This window comes from Echinops telfairi, unplaced genomic scaffold (assembly GCF_000313985.2).
Source record: "Echinops telfairi isolate 266 unplaced genomic scaffold, ASM31398v2 ScPeMD7_9;HRSCAF=40, whole genome shotgun sequence".
NCBI classification, from domain to species: domain Eukaryota; kingdom Metazoa; phylum Chordata; class Mammalia; order Afrosoricida; family Tenrecidae; genus Echinops; species Echinops telfairi.
In genome coordinates this window covers 70640290-70657462 of record NW_022103906.1, presented here as the reverse complement: position 1 = coordinate 70657462, position 17173 = coordinate 70640290, and the positions used below count along the sequence as shown (strand labels likewise).

Sequence of the window (17173 nt, the reverse complement as noted above, 5' to 3'; positions counted from 1 at the left end):
TTTTCAGTCTGGAAAAAGTGTATTTCACGCCATCTCCATCTCAGAACCATGGAGATCTTTAACTAGAGCTGGTCTTCCAACCTGTGGTTACAAACACGGAGTTCAGCCCGCATACACTTCCTTCCATGTCCTCGGGATCCCTCAGGAGCGGCCAGAAACTTAAACCTGATTCAGAAGAGGACAGGGAATGAAGTCTATCATTACTGACAACAGTTGGATCTTAGCTGGAAGGAGAGACTGCCAGGAAGAAGAAATGTTTACTTGTGTTTTATTGACTATTAAGACCCACTGACTATGTAGATAATAACAAACTACGGATAACATTGAAAATAAGAATTCCAAAATATTTCAGCATGCTCATGCAGCCCTGTACATAGACCAAGAGACAGTTACTCAAACAGAGCAAAATAATGATATGACAAGAACTCAAGGAGGCATATGGTAGAGTTGTATCCTTTTAGCATACTTATTTGATCTAGACATTGTGTCGTCAGGCGTCAGCAAATCAGTGCCGACTACTAGCAAACCAACGCACAAGAGAACAGAACACTACCCAGTCTTGCACCATGCTCATAGCTGTCCCCATGTCTGAGCCCATTGAGGACCTTCCTCTTTTTCACTAGCGCTCTACTTTACCTAGTGTGCTGACTTTGTTCAGGGACTGGTGTCTCCTGACATGTCCAAAGTCTGTATGACCAAGTCACCATCCCTGCCTCGAAGGAGCACTCTGGCCGTACATCTTCCAAGACAGATTTGTTTGTTTTTGTGGCAGTCCATGGGACTTTCAAAATTCTTTGCCTGCACCACAATTCAAATGCATTGTTTATTCCTTATTCAATGTCTACTTTTCACGTGGTATTCTCTACTTTCAGCCAAGATCCATCTGACATCTGCAACGATATCCCTTGTTCCATGTTCTCTTCTGAATCCTGCCTGAACCTAGGGAAGCACCCTGTCCATGTACTGCTGCAACCTTGGTGAATGATCTTCAGCAAAATATCACTTGCATGTGATATCAATAACATTGCTCTATAATTTGAACATTCTATTAGGTCACCTTTGGAATGGATACCAATAGGGATCACTTTCAGTCAGTTGGACAAGTAGCTGTCTTCCAAATTTCCTGGCATATTTTGAAGATCATCAATTTTTCATAAGTAAGTTCAGTGTAAAGCTGAAGAAAATTAAAACAAATCCACAAGAGGTAAAATGCAACTATGAGTATATTCCACTTGCATTTAGAACCCATCTCAAACATAGATTTGACTCATTCAACAATAATGGCCAGATAAACTCTGGTGTGGCATCAAGAACAACATACATAAAGAAAGAAAAGGATCATTTAAAAATACAGGAAAGAAATAAAAACCCAAAGTAGATGCCAAGAGGGACTCTGAAACTTTCTCTTCAAGATCGAGTGGCTAAAGTGATAAGAAGAATTAAAGCAAACAAGCAAAAACAAGCTTAAAAAGGCAGCTCAAAAAGACAGAGTAAAGCATTTTAATAAAATGTGCAAAGACCTGGAGTTAGAAAACCAAAAAGGAAAACCAAATACGCTCAGCTTATCTCAAGCTGAAATAACTGGTGAAAATTGGCATGTTGAAGGTCTCCATTGCTGAGATGGAAGTAGCCATAAGGCAAGAACCTGTGAGTAGCCTCTGGAAGCCAAAAGTGACCCTTGGATACCAGCCAGCAAGAGCGTGGGTGGACAAGGACTCTAACTCAGCCAACAATCTAAAGTACCATGGCAGTGGGCTCTTCCCTAGAGCCTGCAGGGCAGAGCTTGGCTCGTCAAGCATCTTGACAGGGATGCATCAAAAGATGGAAGGAGTGCATCGTCATTGGACCAAAGAGAAGAACTGGTCAACATGCAATCACTTAGAAACGTAAATATGATCAAAAACTAAAGACACCAAAGGAAAAAGTCCTGGCTGAATGCATTAACATAAAAAAGAGGCCCAAGAAATGAATGGGACCCCAATTGGAATGTTTCAGCAAGCTGATGCAACAGTGGAAACACTCACTGGTCTGTGCCAAAAAATGTGGTTGTTACCTGGGCAAACAACTGCATGTGTTCCACGTGTGTTCCCATTCTAAAGACAGGCAACCCACCACAATGGACAAATTATTGAATACCGCCATCAGTATCCCATGCAAGTAAAGTTTTGCTAAGGATAATGAAAAAGTGGTTGCAGTAATATATCAACAGGGATCTGCCAGAGAGGTAAACTGAATTCAGAAGAAGACACAGAAGAAAAAAAAGATAATTTTACTGATAACAGGTGAATCTTGTCTGAAAATAGAGAATACCTGAAAGGTTTTGAGTATGTTTTATGGACTATGCAAAGGCTTTCAGCCACGTGGGTCATAGCAAGCTATCAGGAACATTGCGAGAAGGGTGGAAAGCCAGAACAATTCCTTGTGCTGGTATGGAACCTGCATTTAGACCAAGAGGCAGTTGGTCAAACAGAATAAAGAGATACTGCATGATTTAAAATCAAGAAACACGTGTGTCAGGGTTGTGTCCTTTCACCTTACTTATTTAATCTGAGTGCTGAGCAAATCGAGTGAGAGCTAGACTACGTAAAGAAGAACTCAGCATCAGGGAGAGTGGGCCGCTCATTAGCGAACTGTGAGATGTATCTTAGACAAAGTGGCTTGCTGAAAGCACTTACTGATGAAAATTCTAAAAACCAGAGCCTTCAGTACGCATCGCAACTCAATATAAAGAAAAATAATCGTCACAACTTGACCTACAGACAGCATCGTGATAAATGGGAGAAAAATCGAAGTTGCCATTTTATTTGGATCCACAATCAATGCTGGTGGAAGCTGAAGTCAAGAGATTAAGTATTGCAATGGGGGGGGTCTGTTTTATAAGGCCTAATTGAAGTGTTCAAAGTGCAAAAATGTCACTTTCAGGACTAAAATGCCGCCCAAGCCATTTTATTCTCAAGCGCCTCACACGCATGTGAGAGCTGAATTAGGAATAAGGAAGCAAGCAGAAGAGCTGACACCTTCGAAGGATGGTGCTGCTGAAAAGTGCTGAATGGAGCACGGGCAGCCAGAAGAGCAAACCAGTCTGTCTTGTAGGGAGTACAGCCAGAAAGTTTCTTCGAAGAGAAGACAGGGAGACGTTGCCTCGTGTACTTGGGACATGTTATCAGGAGAGACCAGTCCCCGGAAAAGGACATCATGTTAACATAGCAGCTGCAACAATGGGCTGAAACATAACAAACAAGCCTTCCCAAATTCAACATGTAAGACGTTACCTTGTGAGGCCCTTCGACAATGGGAGGTAATGTGGTGGATAATTCTGGAAAATAAAAATTGCTTGCATATATTTTCTTAGAATCCTGAATTTCAGTGTTTAAAAAGACTTTAAATTTTATAAACTATGAGCTAGCAAACTATGACTCACTACTTGCTTTGTTTTGTTTATTTGTTTTCTTGGAATGCAGCCCCGTTTATTCTTGGCGAAATCAAGTAGTGCAAGAGAAACGCCCACAAAACCTAAAATATTTATTATCCATCTTTTTGCAGACAAAGTTTCTTTTCCTTTTCTATTTTTACTTTGTATCGTGCTTTGGAATCACAGTAAGTGAAAAGTTACCAAACAATGTAGCTCTCCATTCGACAATTCCCAACACACATCGAGTTTCATGGCACTGACTGAAGTCATCAAACTAGAATTGCAGTCTTTCTACGTATAATCTTTCCATACATTCTTCATTCCTTTCTTTTCCTGCCTTCTGAACGTGCTGGGGAAGGATTTCCCTTTGATTTTCTAGATTGGTTGCTGTAGAAGGGGCTGCCTTCTCGACATTCTTATTCACCTGCTTATAGGCCTATCTATTTGGCTGGAGGTTGAGCCACAGGGATGGCTGTAAGGGTTAACAAGTGACTAAGAACAATAGAAGGAGTCCTAGTGGCATAGTGGACTATGCATTTACTGGTAACCACAAAGTCAGTAATTCAAACCCACCACTTGCTATGAGGAAGAAAAACGAGACTGTCGGGTCACGTAAAGATTTAAGGTCTTGGAAACTCAAAGGGGACATTCTACTCTGTCTTACAGGCTGCGTTAGTCTGGGTAGACTAGAGGAACAAATTCATAAACACGTATATGTATAAGAAAGAGTTTTATATACAAGAGAAATTGAGCATTGAGAAAACATCCCAACCCAGTCCAGATCAAGTCCTTAAGTCCAATCTTAGCCCATATGTCTGATACCAATCTATAAAGTCCTTTCAGACTCACGAAACACATGTAATGATGCCAAATGTAGAAGATCCCAGGCCAGTGGGTAGAAAGTCTTTGGATCCAGTGGCATTGTGAGCATCTCAGTGCTGGCAGGGGTCTCTACATGGCTTCTCTAGCTTCAGAAGTCTGGTTGCATCAGGGTAGGTCCATGTGGCTTCTCCAACTTAGGGCACTAGCATAGTTCCATGTGTCTTGTCAACTGCAATGTCTCCCAGGGAGTGGCAGAGAGAGAAGTATCTCTAGCCTCCAAGGAGGAAGTACCGGATTTCCCAGAATTCTCAGAAGTCTCTGCCTACACAGAGGCCTCATTGGCTATGATCTGATTGACAAGCTAGACTCCATCCCTACACTCTTAATCTTCAAATTGACAAATGATTATATATCTACCACATAGGCTAAACAAGCGATATCATTGCTGATGGCAAATGGCTCTTGAAGGAAAGCAGAGAATACCAGGGAGAATTTTCCTTGTGTTTTATGGACTATGCCAAGGCATTTGACTATGTGGATCATAACAAACTATGGATAACCTTGAAAAGAACAGAAATTCCAGAATACCTCATTGTGCTCATTTGGAACTTGTTTATGGATCAAGAGGCATTTGTGGGAACAGAAAAAGGGAATGGTGCATGGTTTAAAATCAGGAAAAGTATGTGTCAGTTTGTGTCCTCTTATGATCCCTACTCGATCTGTATGCTCAGCAAATCACCAGAGAAGCTGGTTTTTATGAAGAAGAAGGTGGCATCAGGATTGGAAGGAGGTTTATTACCAACATGTGAGAACATAAGCTTGCTTGCTGAAAGTGAGGAGGACTTGAAGCACTTGCTGATGAAGATCGAGGATCGTAGCTTTCAGCACGGATTACAGCCCAATGTAAGAAGAAACTTTTATTGCCATCGAGTCAGTGCTGACCCAAAGCAGCCAGGTAGGGCAGAGTAGAACTGCTCCTGTGAGGGTCCGAGACTGTAACTGTGAACAGCAGTAGAAAGCCTTGTCGTTCTCCCTCCGAGGGAGCTGGTGGTTTCAAACTGCTGACCATGAGGATACCAGCCCAACCCGTGACCACTACATCAACAGGGATTCTCTTCACTCATATTAAAAAGGACCCAAATCCTCAAAACAGGAGCAACTGGTAACATTGTGATATTAATACCCTCTGTCATACTTTTTAGAGTGTTGACAAGCAAGGCTGTTACTTTGAGGTGTACTAAGGTACACCTGACCCAAACAACAGTATTCTCAATGTGAAAATTACTTCAGGTGTATGTGAAAGTTGGATATTGAATAAGGGAAACCAAGAAGAACGATATATTTGAATTGCGGTGCTAGGGCAAATAGTCAAAGTATCATGGACTGCTAAAGGGACAAATTTGTCTTGGAAGAAGTACAGCCAGCTCTTCCACGAAGGCAAGGGTGATGAGACCTTGTATCTCATACTTTGGGCATATCAGGAGACCAGTCCCTGGCCAAGGACATCCTGCTTGGTAAAGTGGAGGGCAGTGAGGAAGAGGAAGGCCCTCCACGAGACGGATTGACCCAGTGACTGCAGCAAGGGCTCAAGCATAGAAGATGTATGAGGACACTGAAAGGCCAGGCAGGGTTTTATTCTGTGGCTCGTGGAGTTGCTATCAGTGGGAACCAACCTGATGGCACCTACCAACAGCTGGGTGCCATCCTTCAAACTTTTAAAACAGCAATATAAAGAAGAATATTTAAAATAATATTAGTAAATTAATACCTGGGACTAATCTACAACAATATTAACTGGAGATCATTATGCCACAGGAGGATGACCGATACGACTCTCTACCATAAATTAACAAGGAAGTTTTGAAAGGGAGACAAAGGCAGATTAATGAGTAAATAACTAGGTCTAGGAACGGGTTTTGAGCTCACACTGAATCCTAGCTCCAACTTGAGAACAATTAGTTCTCACATCATGACCCTGCTTGATACTCGCCCTCAGGAAGGGAACATAGAAGATATAGGTGCTACAGCAAAATGTGCTGAAGAAATGAGATGGTGCCTGCCTTTCAGATAAAATAGGGTCTGGGGTCTTAGAGGCTTGTTTCCAAACAGGCAGCCATCTAAGTGAGATGACAACTAAGCCCACAGGGAAGAAGCTCACCGATATGGTCACCGAAGGATTGCAAATCATCTAATCCGAAGCCAAAGGAGGGAATCGTATCAGAGCCTAAATTGTGAGAATCTGGTTTGCAAAAGGCTGTGGATGACATTGGGAGCCCAAGATACATCTGTGGGATCTACATAGGAAATAAGCCTCTGGTGATTTCCCTCCATCCATAATAGAGGGATGGGAGGAAATTAGTTACTAAACGGAGTGCATTGTAGAGATGACTATAGAAGTTCAAACATATAAACCTGACTGTAACCATTAAAATCTTGTCAGTTGATACCCCCTCTGGTGCACATTAAGCCTGATCTGGTTTTCAACATTTTGTGTTTTTTTATTTTTTGTTTGTTAATTCTGAGGTTTGTCTCAGATGTGTTATATCATTGGGGGGGTCACCCTCTTGAGTTAATGTTATATATTTTCCTGTTTTGCAGAACATGAAACCCTAGACTGATGAGCCTATAGTAGAATAAGCATTTCTGTGTGGAATGCCTGCGGGGGGTGGGGGGGTGTAAAGGAGCTGATCTCAAGGAGTTCAGGAAGGAAAAGAATGCTTTGAAACTGTGGTAGCAGTTGTACAATACTGCTTGATGTGATTAAACGATGGAATGATATGATATCTGTATTAATTCTTAAAATAATGGTTTTGAACAGAAAAAAAAGCAGATTGTACCTAGAAAAAATAAATAAAATAAAATAATATTAGTGGTAGTTACATTTTAATAGAGCTGAAGTGCTTTGGAGAAATAAGGAATATGACAGCATAAAGAATATTTAGTTCATCATTTAGGAAAATGTTTCTTACATATAAATATATATATATAAATGAAATCATTTCCATTTAAAAATGTGGTTGTTATCACACATAAATATATTAGGATAGTATTCCATTAAGATGATTAACTGGGTGCCTAGCCATTTTTACTTTACATATTTAAGAAAACATCGGTATGTATGCGCAGTGTGGAATCCCTGATGACTCCGATTGTTGAATACATGGCCTCTAAATGACTGGTGGCTCAAAGTCACGCCGTGGCACCTCAGGAAAAAGGCCTGGTTTTCTGTCTCTAAAAGGTCAGAAGTCAAAGATTCTATGTGTTTACTTGTACAATTATGTCTCACTTTATTGAATATCATGTTCTTCAGAACAGGGAAAGTCATATTCATAACAAATCTTATTTTAAATGCATTAGTAAGACGTATTTTTACATTGAACTCTTGAAAACCCACATGCATAGTGATTTGATTGCTTTTCCTCTAGTCTGAATGGGCTGAAAACCATTTTAGGAAAAGAGCTATAAAGTCTTTCCATATACAACCAAAGTCCAAATCCTTACTTTGAAGCAGTTTTGGGGTGTTTTTTTTAATCATTTTATTGGGGGCTCGTGCAACTCGTATCACAATCCATCCATCCATCCATTGTGTCAAGCACATTTGTACATTTGTTGCCCTCATCATTCTCAAAACATTTACTTTCTACTTGAGTCCTTGGTATCAGCTCATTTCTTCCTCTCCTTCCCCACTCCCCACTCCCTCATGAACTCTTGATAATTTATAAATTATTATTATTTTGTCATATCTTACCCTGTCTGACATCTCCCTTCACCCACTTATCTGTTGTCCATCCCCCAGGGAGGAAGTTATATGTAGATCCTTGTAATCGGTTCCCCCTTTCTCCCTCACCTTCCCTCCACCCTCCCGGTATCGCCACTCTCACCATTGGTCCTGAAGGGTTTATCTGTCCTGGATTTCCTGTGTTTCCAGTTCCTATCTGTACCAGTGTATATCCTCTGGTCTAGCCAAACTTTCAAGGTAGAATTTGGATCATGATAGTGGGGGGAAAGAAGCATTTAAGAACTATAGGGAAGTCCTGTGTTTCATCGTTGCTACACTTCACCCTGACTGGCTCCTCTCTTCCCCACGACCCTTCTGTAAGGGTATGTCCAGTTGTCTATAGATGGGCTTTGGGTCCCCACTCTGCACAGCCCCTCATTCTCAATGATATGATTTTTTTATTCTTTGATCCCTGATACCTGATCCCTTCAAGACCTCATGATCCCACAGGCTGGTGTGCTTCTATGTGGGCTTGTTGCTTCTGAGCTAGATGGCCGCTTGTTTATCTTCAAGCCTTTAAAACTCCAGACACCAATTGATGCAAAATCAGTGGCGAGGAGGGTGTAGGAGGCCTGGAAGGGCTTGATCAAGGGCAATGTAACCGAGAGGAATTACTGAAACCCAAATGAAGGCTGAGCCTAATAGTGGGACAAGAGGAAAGTAAAAGGAAATAGAGGAAATAACTAGGAGGCAAAGGGCATTTATAGAGGTCTAATTACAGGCATGTACATATGTAAATATATTTATATATAAGGATGGGGAAATATATCTACGTGCATATATTTATAGGTTTATATTAAGGTCGCAGATGGACATTGGACCTCCACTCAAGTACTCCCTCAATGCAAGAATACTTTGTGCTATTAAACTGGCATTCCATGATTGCTGAAGACAAAGCAAGTGCATAAGCAAATGTGGTGAAGAAACGGTTGTTCTACTGTTTATAGAAGCTTGGCCAGAATGCTCCTTGCAGGCAAGGCTGGAAGACTTCATCTTACGGACTTTGGACCTGTTGTCAGGAGACCAGAGGATCTAGAGAAGGCCACCATGCTTGGTTAAGTAGGAGCAGCACAAAAGGGAAAGGCCCTCAAGGAGATGGGCTTGGCCATAGGAACAAGTGTGAGGCTGGCGCAGGACCAGACCGTGTTGAACTGTTGTGCGTGGCATCGCTATGGGTCGGCACTGACTCAATGGCCCCCAACCACTAGAGCAGAGGTTTCCGAGGAGTTGAAATACACCTGATGGCAGGGATTTGGTTAGTTTGGAGGGATCATAACCTCAGGGGGTCTACCAGTTTATCAGACCAGTAAGACTGGTCTTTGTTCCTTTGAATGTGCGCTGCATTTTTCTCCCTCTCTAGCCAGGGCTCTTTTTGTGATCCCTTTCAGAACAGTCAGCAGAGGTAGCCAGGCAGCATCTAGTTCTGGTCTCACAGTCCTGGAGGCTGAGGTATGCATGGCCCATTAGTCCTTTGGATGAATTGTTTGCATGTATCTTTAGATTTCATAACTCTTCTTTGCTGTGAATGTGAAGAGACCAGTAGTTGTACTGTGTTATTCTGGGTAAACTAGAGAAACAAATCCATAGACACTCATGTGTATAAGAAAGAGCTTTATGTACAAGAGCAGTTGAATATTGAGAAAACATCCCAGGCCAGTCCAGATCAAGTCCATGAATCCGATATTAGCCCACATGTCTGATACCAATCTATCAAGTCCTCTTCAGACTCATGAAACATGGGCAATGACACCGAATATGCAGGAAGATCATGTTGAGCTAGTAAGGAAAATCAGCCTTAAGCATTGTGCTCTTTTAAGATCTACCTAAATGAGATCAAGTTGACAACAGCAACTTAAAAGATTAGATCGCAAACTTAGGGGGCAGTAAATTTATGTTAAAGAGGAGCAATACCAAAAGGAAAGTGAGAATGACTATGCAAGGTGAAGAATGTAAGCAATCCATATCACTAAGCTGCTTATTTAGAAACTTTTGGATTGGTGTCTGTTCTGCTGCGTATATTCTCCACAACAAAAATAAATGTTTTTTTTCTAAATGAAGGTGGGGCAAATTTAAGTAATGTTTCTCTTTCTTTAGCTATTGAACAGTCAGCCCTCCTCTCCCTATCTGTGGGTTCCACATCTGCAGATTCAAACAGCTGCAGGAAGGAAAATATCGGGAGGAGAAAAAGGCAATTAATTGGTCAAAGCAATCCTTCCAAGGCTAAGAGGAAGGAAGTATACGCTGCTACTTACACAGTGTTTACACCGTATTCCGTCTTATGAAGGCTTTCAGGGGCTAATTCAGACTTTTAGTCTATTCTTAGTCTGTTTCAGCTCTGCTGAAACCTGTTGACTTGGGATGACTCCCTGGTATTTGAAATATCAGTTGCATAGCTTCCAGGATCACAGCAACACACAAGCCACCACAGTACAGCAAACCAACAGACTTGGGACATCTTTCCGGGAGAGACCCTTCCCTGAAAAGGACATTATGCTTGGTAAAGTAGAGCACCAGCGGAAAAGAGGAAGGGCTTTGACAAGATAGACTGACACGGGGCTACAACAATGGACTCAAACATAAGACTAATTAAGCCCCAGACGGTGTTTTGTTCTGTTTCCAAAGGTCACTATGGATCAGAACCAACTTGGCAGCCCCTAGCAACAAGTAATGTAGAAATGATTTAAAGTATGCAGGAGGATATGCAGACGTTATATACAAATGCTATACCATTTTAAATAAGGGACTGAAGCATCCATGCAGGAGCCTTGGTGGCAAAATGGTTATGCATGGGGCTGTGATCAGCAAGGTCAGCAGTTCAAAACCAACAGCAGCTCCCTAGGAGACAGATGGGAGTTTCCTACTCCCATAAACAGTTAGTCTCAGAACCTCCCAGGAGTAGTTCCGTCCGGTTCTCTAGGGTCCTTATGAGCCAGCGTTGACTCCACGGGAGGGAGTTTGTTGGTTTGAAACATCCATGCATTTGGGTATCCAAGCACGTCCTCGAAGCAGCACCTGCAGATATTAAGGGAGGATTGTACTTCGGAACAAGCTGTGTGTCTAACTCCTTTTAGCCGCTTTTTGGCAATTAAAGTAGTGAACTAAAAAAATAAATAAATAAAGTAGTGAACTATCTATCTTATATGAAAATTGAATTTATGTGTTCAAAGTTGGTCCTTTTATTGTAGTAAGTCTATTATAGAAACCATCTTTAGGGTGTATCTATCTGGATGGAGAATCATGGTAAAACATAGCCAAATAATTTTCGTTACTATACATCTATAAGTACAGCATCTTAGCAGATGCCATGAGCGAAATTTTTCCTGAGTCCATATTACTAACCAGCTGTTATCTGTCTCTAAAAATATATTGGTGATTGGGAAAATTAGAACACAACTATTAATTTTACAAGTCTGCTTTGCTGAATTTCAAAATCTAGGTGTAACTTAAACTATATATATCTTTGTCTTCTTTAATTGATCCACTCATTTTAGAATTTCCTTTGTTTACATCTTATATTTTAATAAGCATTTTATATTCTTATGTTATTTCTTCAAATGCTTTCACAGTAAGATTATGAAAACCATTATCCATGTTCAGAAGGAAGCTATCCAAACATAAGATTATGACACAATAATGAAGTTTTGTGATAAGATTCTAGTAAAATACAAAATGCGAACTTGATGTCTATGGAATAAAATTTTACCAAATTAGTGTTTTGGTTCTCTGCACTTTTGAATCTACATTAAAATGTGGTTTCCTTTCTTTGCTAGACATATGCGGAAAAAAAAGTATTAATGACTTGAAGACTTTGACATTTTAAGTTTTTTTTTAATGAATCTTGCTAATAATCAATCTTCCGTCTTAAAATTCACTGTTCTCTTTGATTCTATTTTTAAACCCCCCTCTTTAGGTTTGGATGTGTGGAGGAGAAATGTTTGATGTTCCGTGTTCCAGAGTTGGTCATATCTACAGGAAGTACGTCCCTTACAAAGTTCCGTCGGGAACCAGCCTGGCCCGAGTGAGTCAATGGATATCAGAATAGCCCTGGCTTGATAGAGTTTCCCAAAGGCAGAGCAGTCAGCCTCACATACGGCATGATTTAAGACACAAATTGATAGAAACATCTGTCCAAAATAAAAGCCCTGCCACCTGCCATTCCGTTTGTTAGGTTTGAGTCCATAGAGTGCCTGTTTCTCGGGGCGATTCCCTGCCATCCTTTTGGAAAGTATGAACTATTCCACTACTTCTTAGCAGTAGTTTTCAAGCACAGTTGTGTATGTCATGTTCAATATTTACAACTCCCTTCTGAAGCTGGTGGTTTTATAACCTTTCCTCAGTTGAGGAAATAACAGTTTAGGAAAGTGGTGGGTACACACACATGAAAAACAGCAGAGTCCAAAGTTAAGGCCAGTCTTTCTGAGTAGGCATCCAGTCCGTTCTCACTACCTGGAGCATAACCCACCACGACCATCCAGTATATTTCAGCTTACAGTAACTCCATATTGCATATCTACAGCTTTGTAAGTCTTCATGGGAAGCAGACAGCCTCATCTGTCCTCCAAGGAGTGACTGGTGTTTTGAACTGCCGATTCTGCCATTAGCAGTCTAACACTTAACTGACAGCAACACGAGAGCCCTTTCTGGAGTGTGACCCAATCCATGAACAGACAGCTGGAGAAAAGAGTCAAGGGAGATGCAGGGGGTGTGTGTGTGTGTGGGAGTGGGGGTGGATGGCCAAACACTGTCTTCTTTGTCTTTGTTACTTGGGCCAGCTCGGCCTAAAATTATACTCCATCCTCAAAATGCCAAAATCGATTCAGTTTAGCTGTTGGCTAAGCCTTGGGTGGATAACCACAGGGTTCAAGACTATCTGCCACTCCTTGGGAGAAAGACGAGGCTATGTTCTGCCATAAGGACTCCTAGCTTCAGAAACCTTATGTACGGTTGTTATGATTCAGAATCTACTCAATGCCAGTGGGTTAAGTTTGTTTTTAGATATTGTTTTGAAAAAGGTTTTCCTCTTGAGTGAGCTATGCGGGGCCTTTTCTCTTATGTCTTTTAGAATGCTTTTATATGTGATTGGAAAGCATTTATTTAGCTGCTAATTGCAGTCACAATACCCTTTATAGACAATCGTGACAATTTCTCTAGGTTTCCCAAGTTAGTTTCTTTATGATGTGGTCTGTTCTACTCATTTACTTATGTATCTGCTGCAGCTTGCATACCAAATCTATAAAAAGGATTATTTTTACAATTCTTTGCACAAGCTGTCCCAAGTATCCCAGACTTAAATTATTCCGTTTGTTTGTTTGTTTTCAAAATTAGTAAGACTGAAACATAAATAACTGTTATAATATGTTTTTATATAAAACTCAATCCTCTCACATAACAGGCTTTTAAAACATTTTTATTTATCAGGATTCATGCAAATATCAGTCCCAATGCATGATAGGCACCAATAAATGTTTATTGAGAGAAATAATTATTCTAGAAAACAAAAAGTAAAAGGTTATTAATCTTAAATTGCTACTAAACCTTAAATATTTTCATGATATATAATAAAAATATAATTTGTAATTATTTGGCTTTGGGGGGAGATGTCTTCCTTCTCCCCTTCCTGAAACATTTGTCAGCAATGATGATTTTTGTGTAGTTTTACTCATAACCTCTGTTCAGCAGTTAGACTTTCCAGTGATGAGCTTACAGTAGAGACCTCTCAAAGGGAAATAGTCATCCTACTTGTACCTCCCCCAAATCAAATGAGCTATAAGTAAACAATTCCACTAGATAGCTGTAGAATTACCCTCTTTGAAGAAAAGAAACCAATCACAAAATAACAAACTGATTAAAGAACTGCTTTTGGGTAAGAAAATTCGCTTAATTTAATCTTAATCTGTAGAATTCACCCTAAAGGCTTAATGCATATGAATCTGAAAGTTTGTTCAGGAAAACAGCAGAAATCTGCAAGAATGAAGCATTTTGCGCATATACCACGAATCAGCCATGTGGACCTAATGAGTCATATTCATTTGAAATACCCTAAAGATAATCATGCTCTGTCACTCATCTACTTTCTTTTAGTCGTATGGTGCCCAGCTTGTGGCCTGTGTCACCACTCACTCCAGGGGTGTTGGGGGCGCTCGGTGTAGAGTTAACAACAGTGGAAGAGGCAGGGGCAAGATGTGCTATTTCAGTAGAGTCTTTTTTCAAAAACTAACACTGCACATACATTCTCAAGAAAGAAATTAAGTACTTTTTCAAGGATTGTCAAATATAGGAAAACTAGGATTGACACATAAAACTTCCAGGCAAGAAGTGAGTATTTATTCAAATGAAAAAAGTCCATAATTCTGAATTTTAATCTTTTCCACTTAAATTTTACTTGAGGGCTCATTTTTTAAAACTGCTAGAGCAATCAGAGTGTCATAAATATTGAAACTCAACTGTCACTCTAAGGAGCATTTTATGATTTTTTAAATAAAAATGTATATTAAAATGAAAAACAATTCCGGTGTTTTGTGGGAGAACTTCAACTACCTTGCTACACCTACATCATTACTAAATCATCAGAAATGATGAGAGGCTGTAAGGGTGCTACAGAAGCAGGACTCTGTCAGCTTGCTGGGCAGTTCATCTTCCCAGCCTCCTTACGGAGGTGAAGAGGGAGACTTGACTCCAAATGCTTGTTTTCCTTTTAACAAAGACCGCTTACTGCTTTCATGTATGTACATATGTAAATTGAAGATTCTCAAACACACAAACACACCCACAAACGTGTGAACAGCCTATAGTTGTCTAACAGTACCGGAGTGTATTATCAAAATTAAATTCAAATCATTGGTCATTCAGTATCTTCTATTTATTACAAGAAAGTTGGGTTAAGCCAAGTTATGTATACATGAAACTATTAGAAGACAATATGAGGGGCTTCAAAAATTCATGGAATTTTTCCAGTACCTGATAATTCCTTCTTTGCACAAACTTTTTGAAGCCCACTTTTTGAAGACATCATTGTCCAAATACATTTTGAAGGCATGCATGTCTCTTTAAAACACATGTGGAGAGAAGGGGATAGTGATACTATAGGGGTGACCATCCTCAGGCCGCTCAAGTTAAAAGAATGGAAGACAGAAAAAAAAAACAGATTACAAACTGTGATGTTAGTGAAGAATGCTGAATATACAACAGAATAAATAAATGCTGGATGTACAGCAAAACAAATAAATCCATTTTGCAGGAAAGTTCATTTGAACGCTCTTGAGAAGCAAGGTTGGTGAAACCTTATCTCATCGACTTCAGGCCACTGTCGGGGAGGACATGATGTTTGGTCAAATAGAGGGTCTGAGAAAACAGAGGAATTCCCCCATTCGAGGGATTGACGCGTTTCAAAATGTACAGAGCACACACCAGTGATCATGCAGATGGCCCAGGGCCAGATGGCATTTCGCTCTTTTACACATAACACGGCCGTGAGTCAATGCCAACGCAAAGTCATTAACACCACCCCCAACACCAGGGATGCCTCAATTAAAGTAATGCGCTTCATTCAAAGCACTGGTTCCCAAACACAAGATCAGTGACCAGGGCCGCACGTTTCTACCAGCCTCAGTGACTTGAGAAAAATAATTATTATAAAGTGAATTTATTCAATTTAATAAAATTCCCTTTCTATAGTATTTAGAGGTTCTGTCTGACTGCATAGAAATTAAAGATATCCACTTGTTCAAGATGTGAAGTTGGTTCATGTGCTTATTTGCAAAATAAAAATAGCATCACTATCTTAGTTCGCAAAGAGCCAAGATGTAGGTCACAGTCACGTGGAGTTTAGATTCATCTGAGAAGCAAGAGTGTTGTCTCATCATTAAAGAACCTAGATATTTTTACTGGGTCTGTTCAGGGTCTAATAGCAGGATCTGGAAGTGCAGGGGCGTGCACTTTTCACCTAGGGTAAATAACCAGTGGTCCCTGAGGAAAAGGATGCTCATCCCTGCAACCGGAGGGAGACTAGAGGGCCCACAGGACAGAGGTGACAATTCTTTCTGTGGTGTGGCCCTGCCTTTCCTTCATCCATGAAGAATGAGCAGCTCTTCAGTGTAATGCCACTCAGGGAGCCTTTTGAGCTGCGGGAGGCTTTGCACAGCCAGAGGGGGCTGAGTAGAAAACGAGAAACACTTTCAGAGACAGCCCTTTCAAGCAGCCAGATTGTGGTGAGAGCCAGACATTGTGCCAAAAGGAGAATAATTCCCAGTATGTTTAGGAGCTGGGGAAGACCCTGGACTGAAGACAGGTGGCTTCAACAGCAGGGACCCAGGGAGACAGCTAAGCATTTGAAACTGTGGTCCTGGTGCAGAATGTTGGAAAGCACCATGTGCTGCTAAAAGGACAAATCGATCTGTCTTAGAAAAAGTACAGCAAGGGTGCTTCCTACAGGCAGGAGGACAGGGCTTCATCTGCCCTAGTTTGGCCATTGTCAGGGGAGACCAGGCCCTAGAGGAGGACATCATGCTTGGTAAAGTGGAGGAGCAGTGGAAAAGAGGAAGGTCCTTAACGAGGTGGACTTCCATTGGGCTGCAACAACGGGCTTAGGCATAGGAACCATTGTGAAGATGGCACAGGACCAGACCGGGTTCGGTTCTGTTGCGCAAAGGCTCGCTATGGGCCAGAGCCCCCTCAATGGTACCTGAAAACAACCAAGCATCCCAGCTGATTGTAGCACAGCAGAGGTTCTCTTGGGAGCCCGAGGTTCACCACAGCAGCTGGGGGGCAGCCCTGCAGCAGTAAGTGGGGCAGCCCTGGAAGTGCACACCTCCTAGTCCCCAGGAGAGGGAGAGGGCAGCCAGAGGAGAGCAAGTTGGAATTAAAGTCTGTACTGTGCAGAGAATGGAAATCAGGGGACTGAATGTCTTTATTTTACCTCTGTCAGATTATCCATTCCTGTTTTCTTTCCTTTTAAAAAAAAAAAAACATTTTATTGGGGGCTCATGCAACTCATATCACAATCCATACATACATCCATTGTGTCAAGCACATTTGCATATTTGTTTCCCTCATCATTCTCAAAACATTTGCTTTCTACTTGAGCCCTTAATATCAGCTTCTCATTTTCCCCTCCCTCCCCCCTCCCCCTCCCTCAAGAACCCTTGATAATTTATAAATTATTA

At 41.1% G+C, this 17173-nt stretch overlaps 1 protein-coding gene across 2 annotated transcripts in view; it reads left to right on the top strand.

Moving 5' to 3' along the window:
* Positions 1-17173, top strand: part of GALNTL6 (polypeptide N-acetylgalactosaminyltransferase like 6) — a 1306147-nt gene that overhangs the window by 1182134 nt on the left and 106840 nt on the right. For both annotated transcript variants that reach the window (XM_045286961.1, XM_004696123.2), the window contains one exon: positions 11923-12030. In XM_045286961.1, the coding sequence (XP_045142896.1) occupies positions 11923-12030 (108 nt within the window). The remainder of the gene's footprint in view (positions 1-11922; positions 12031-17173) is intronic.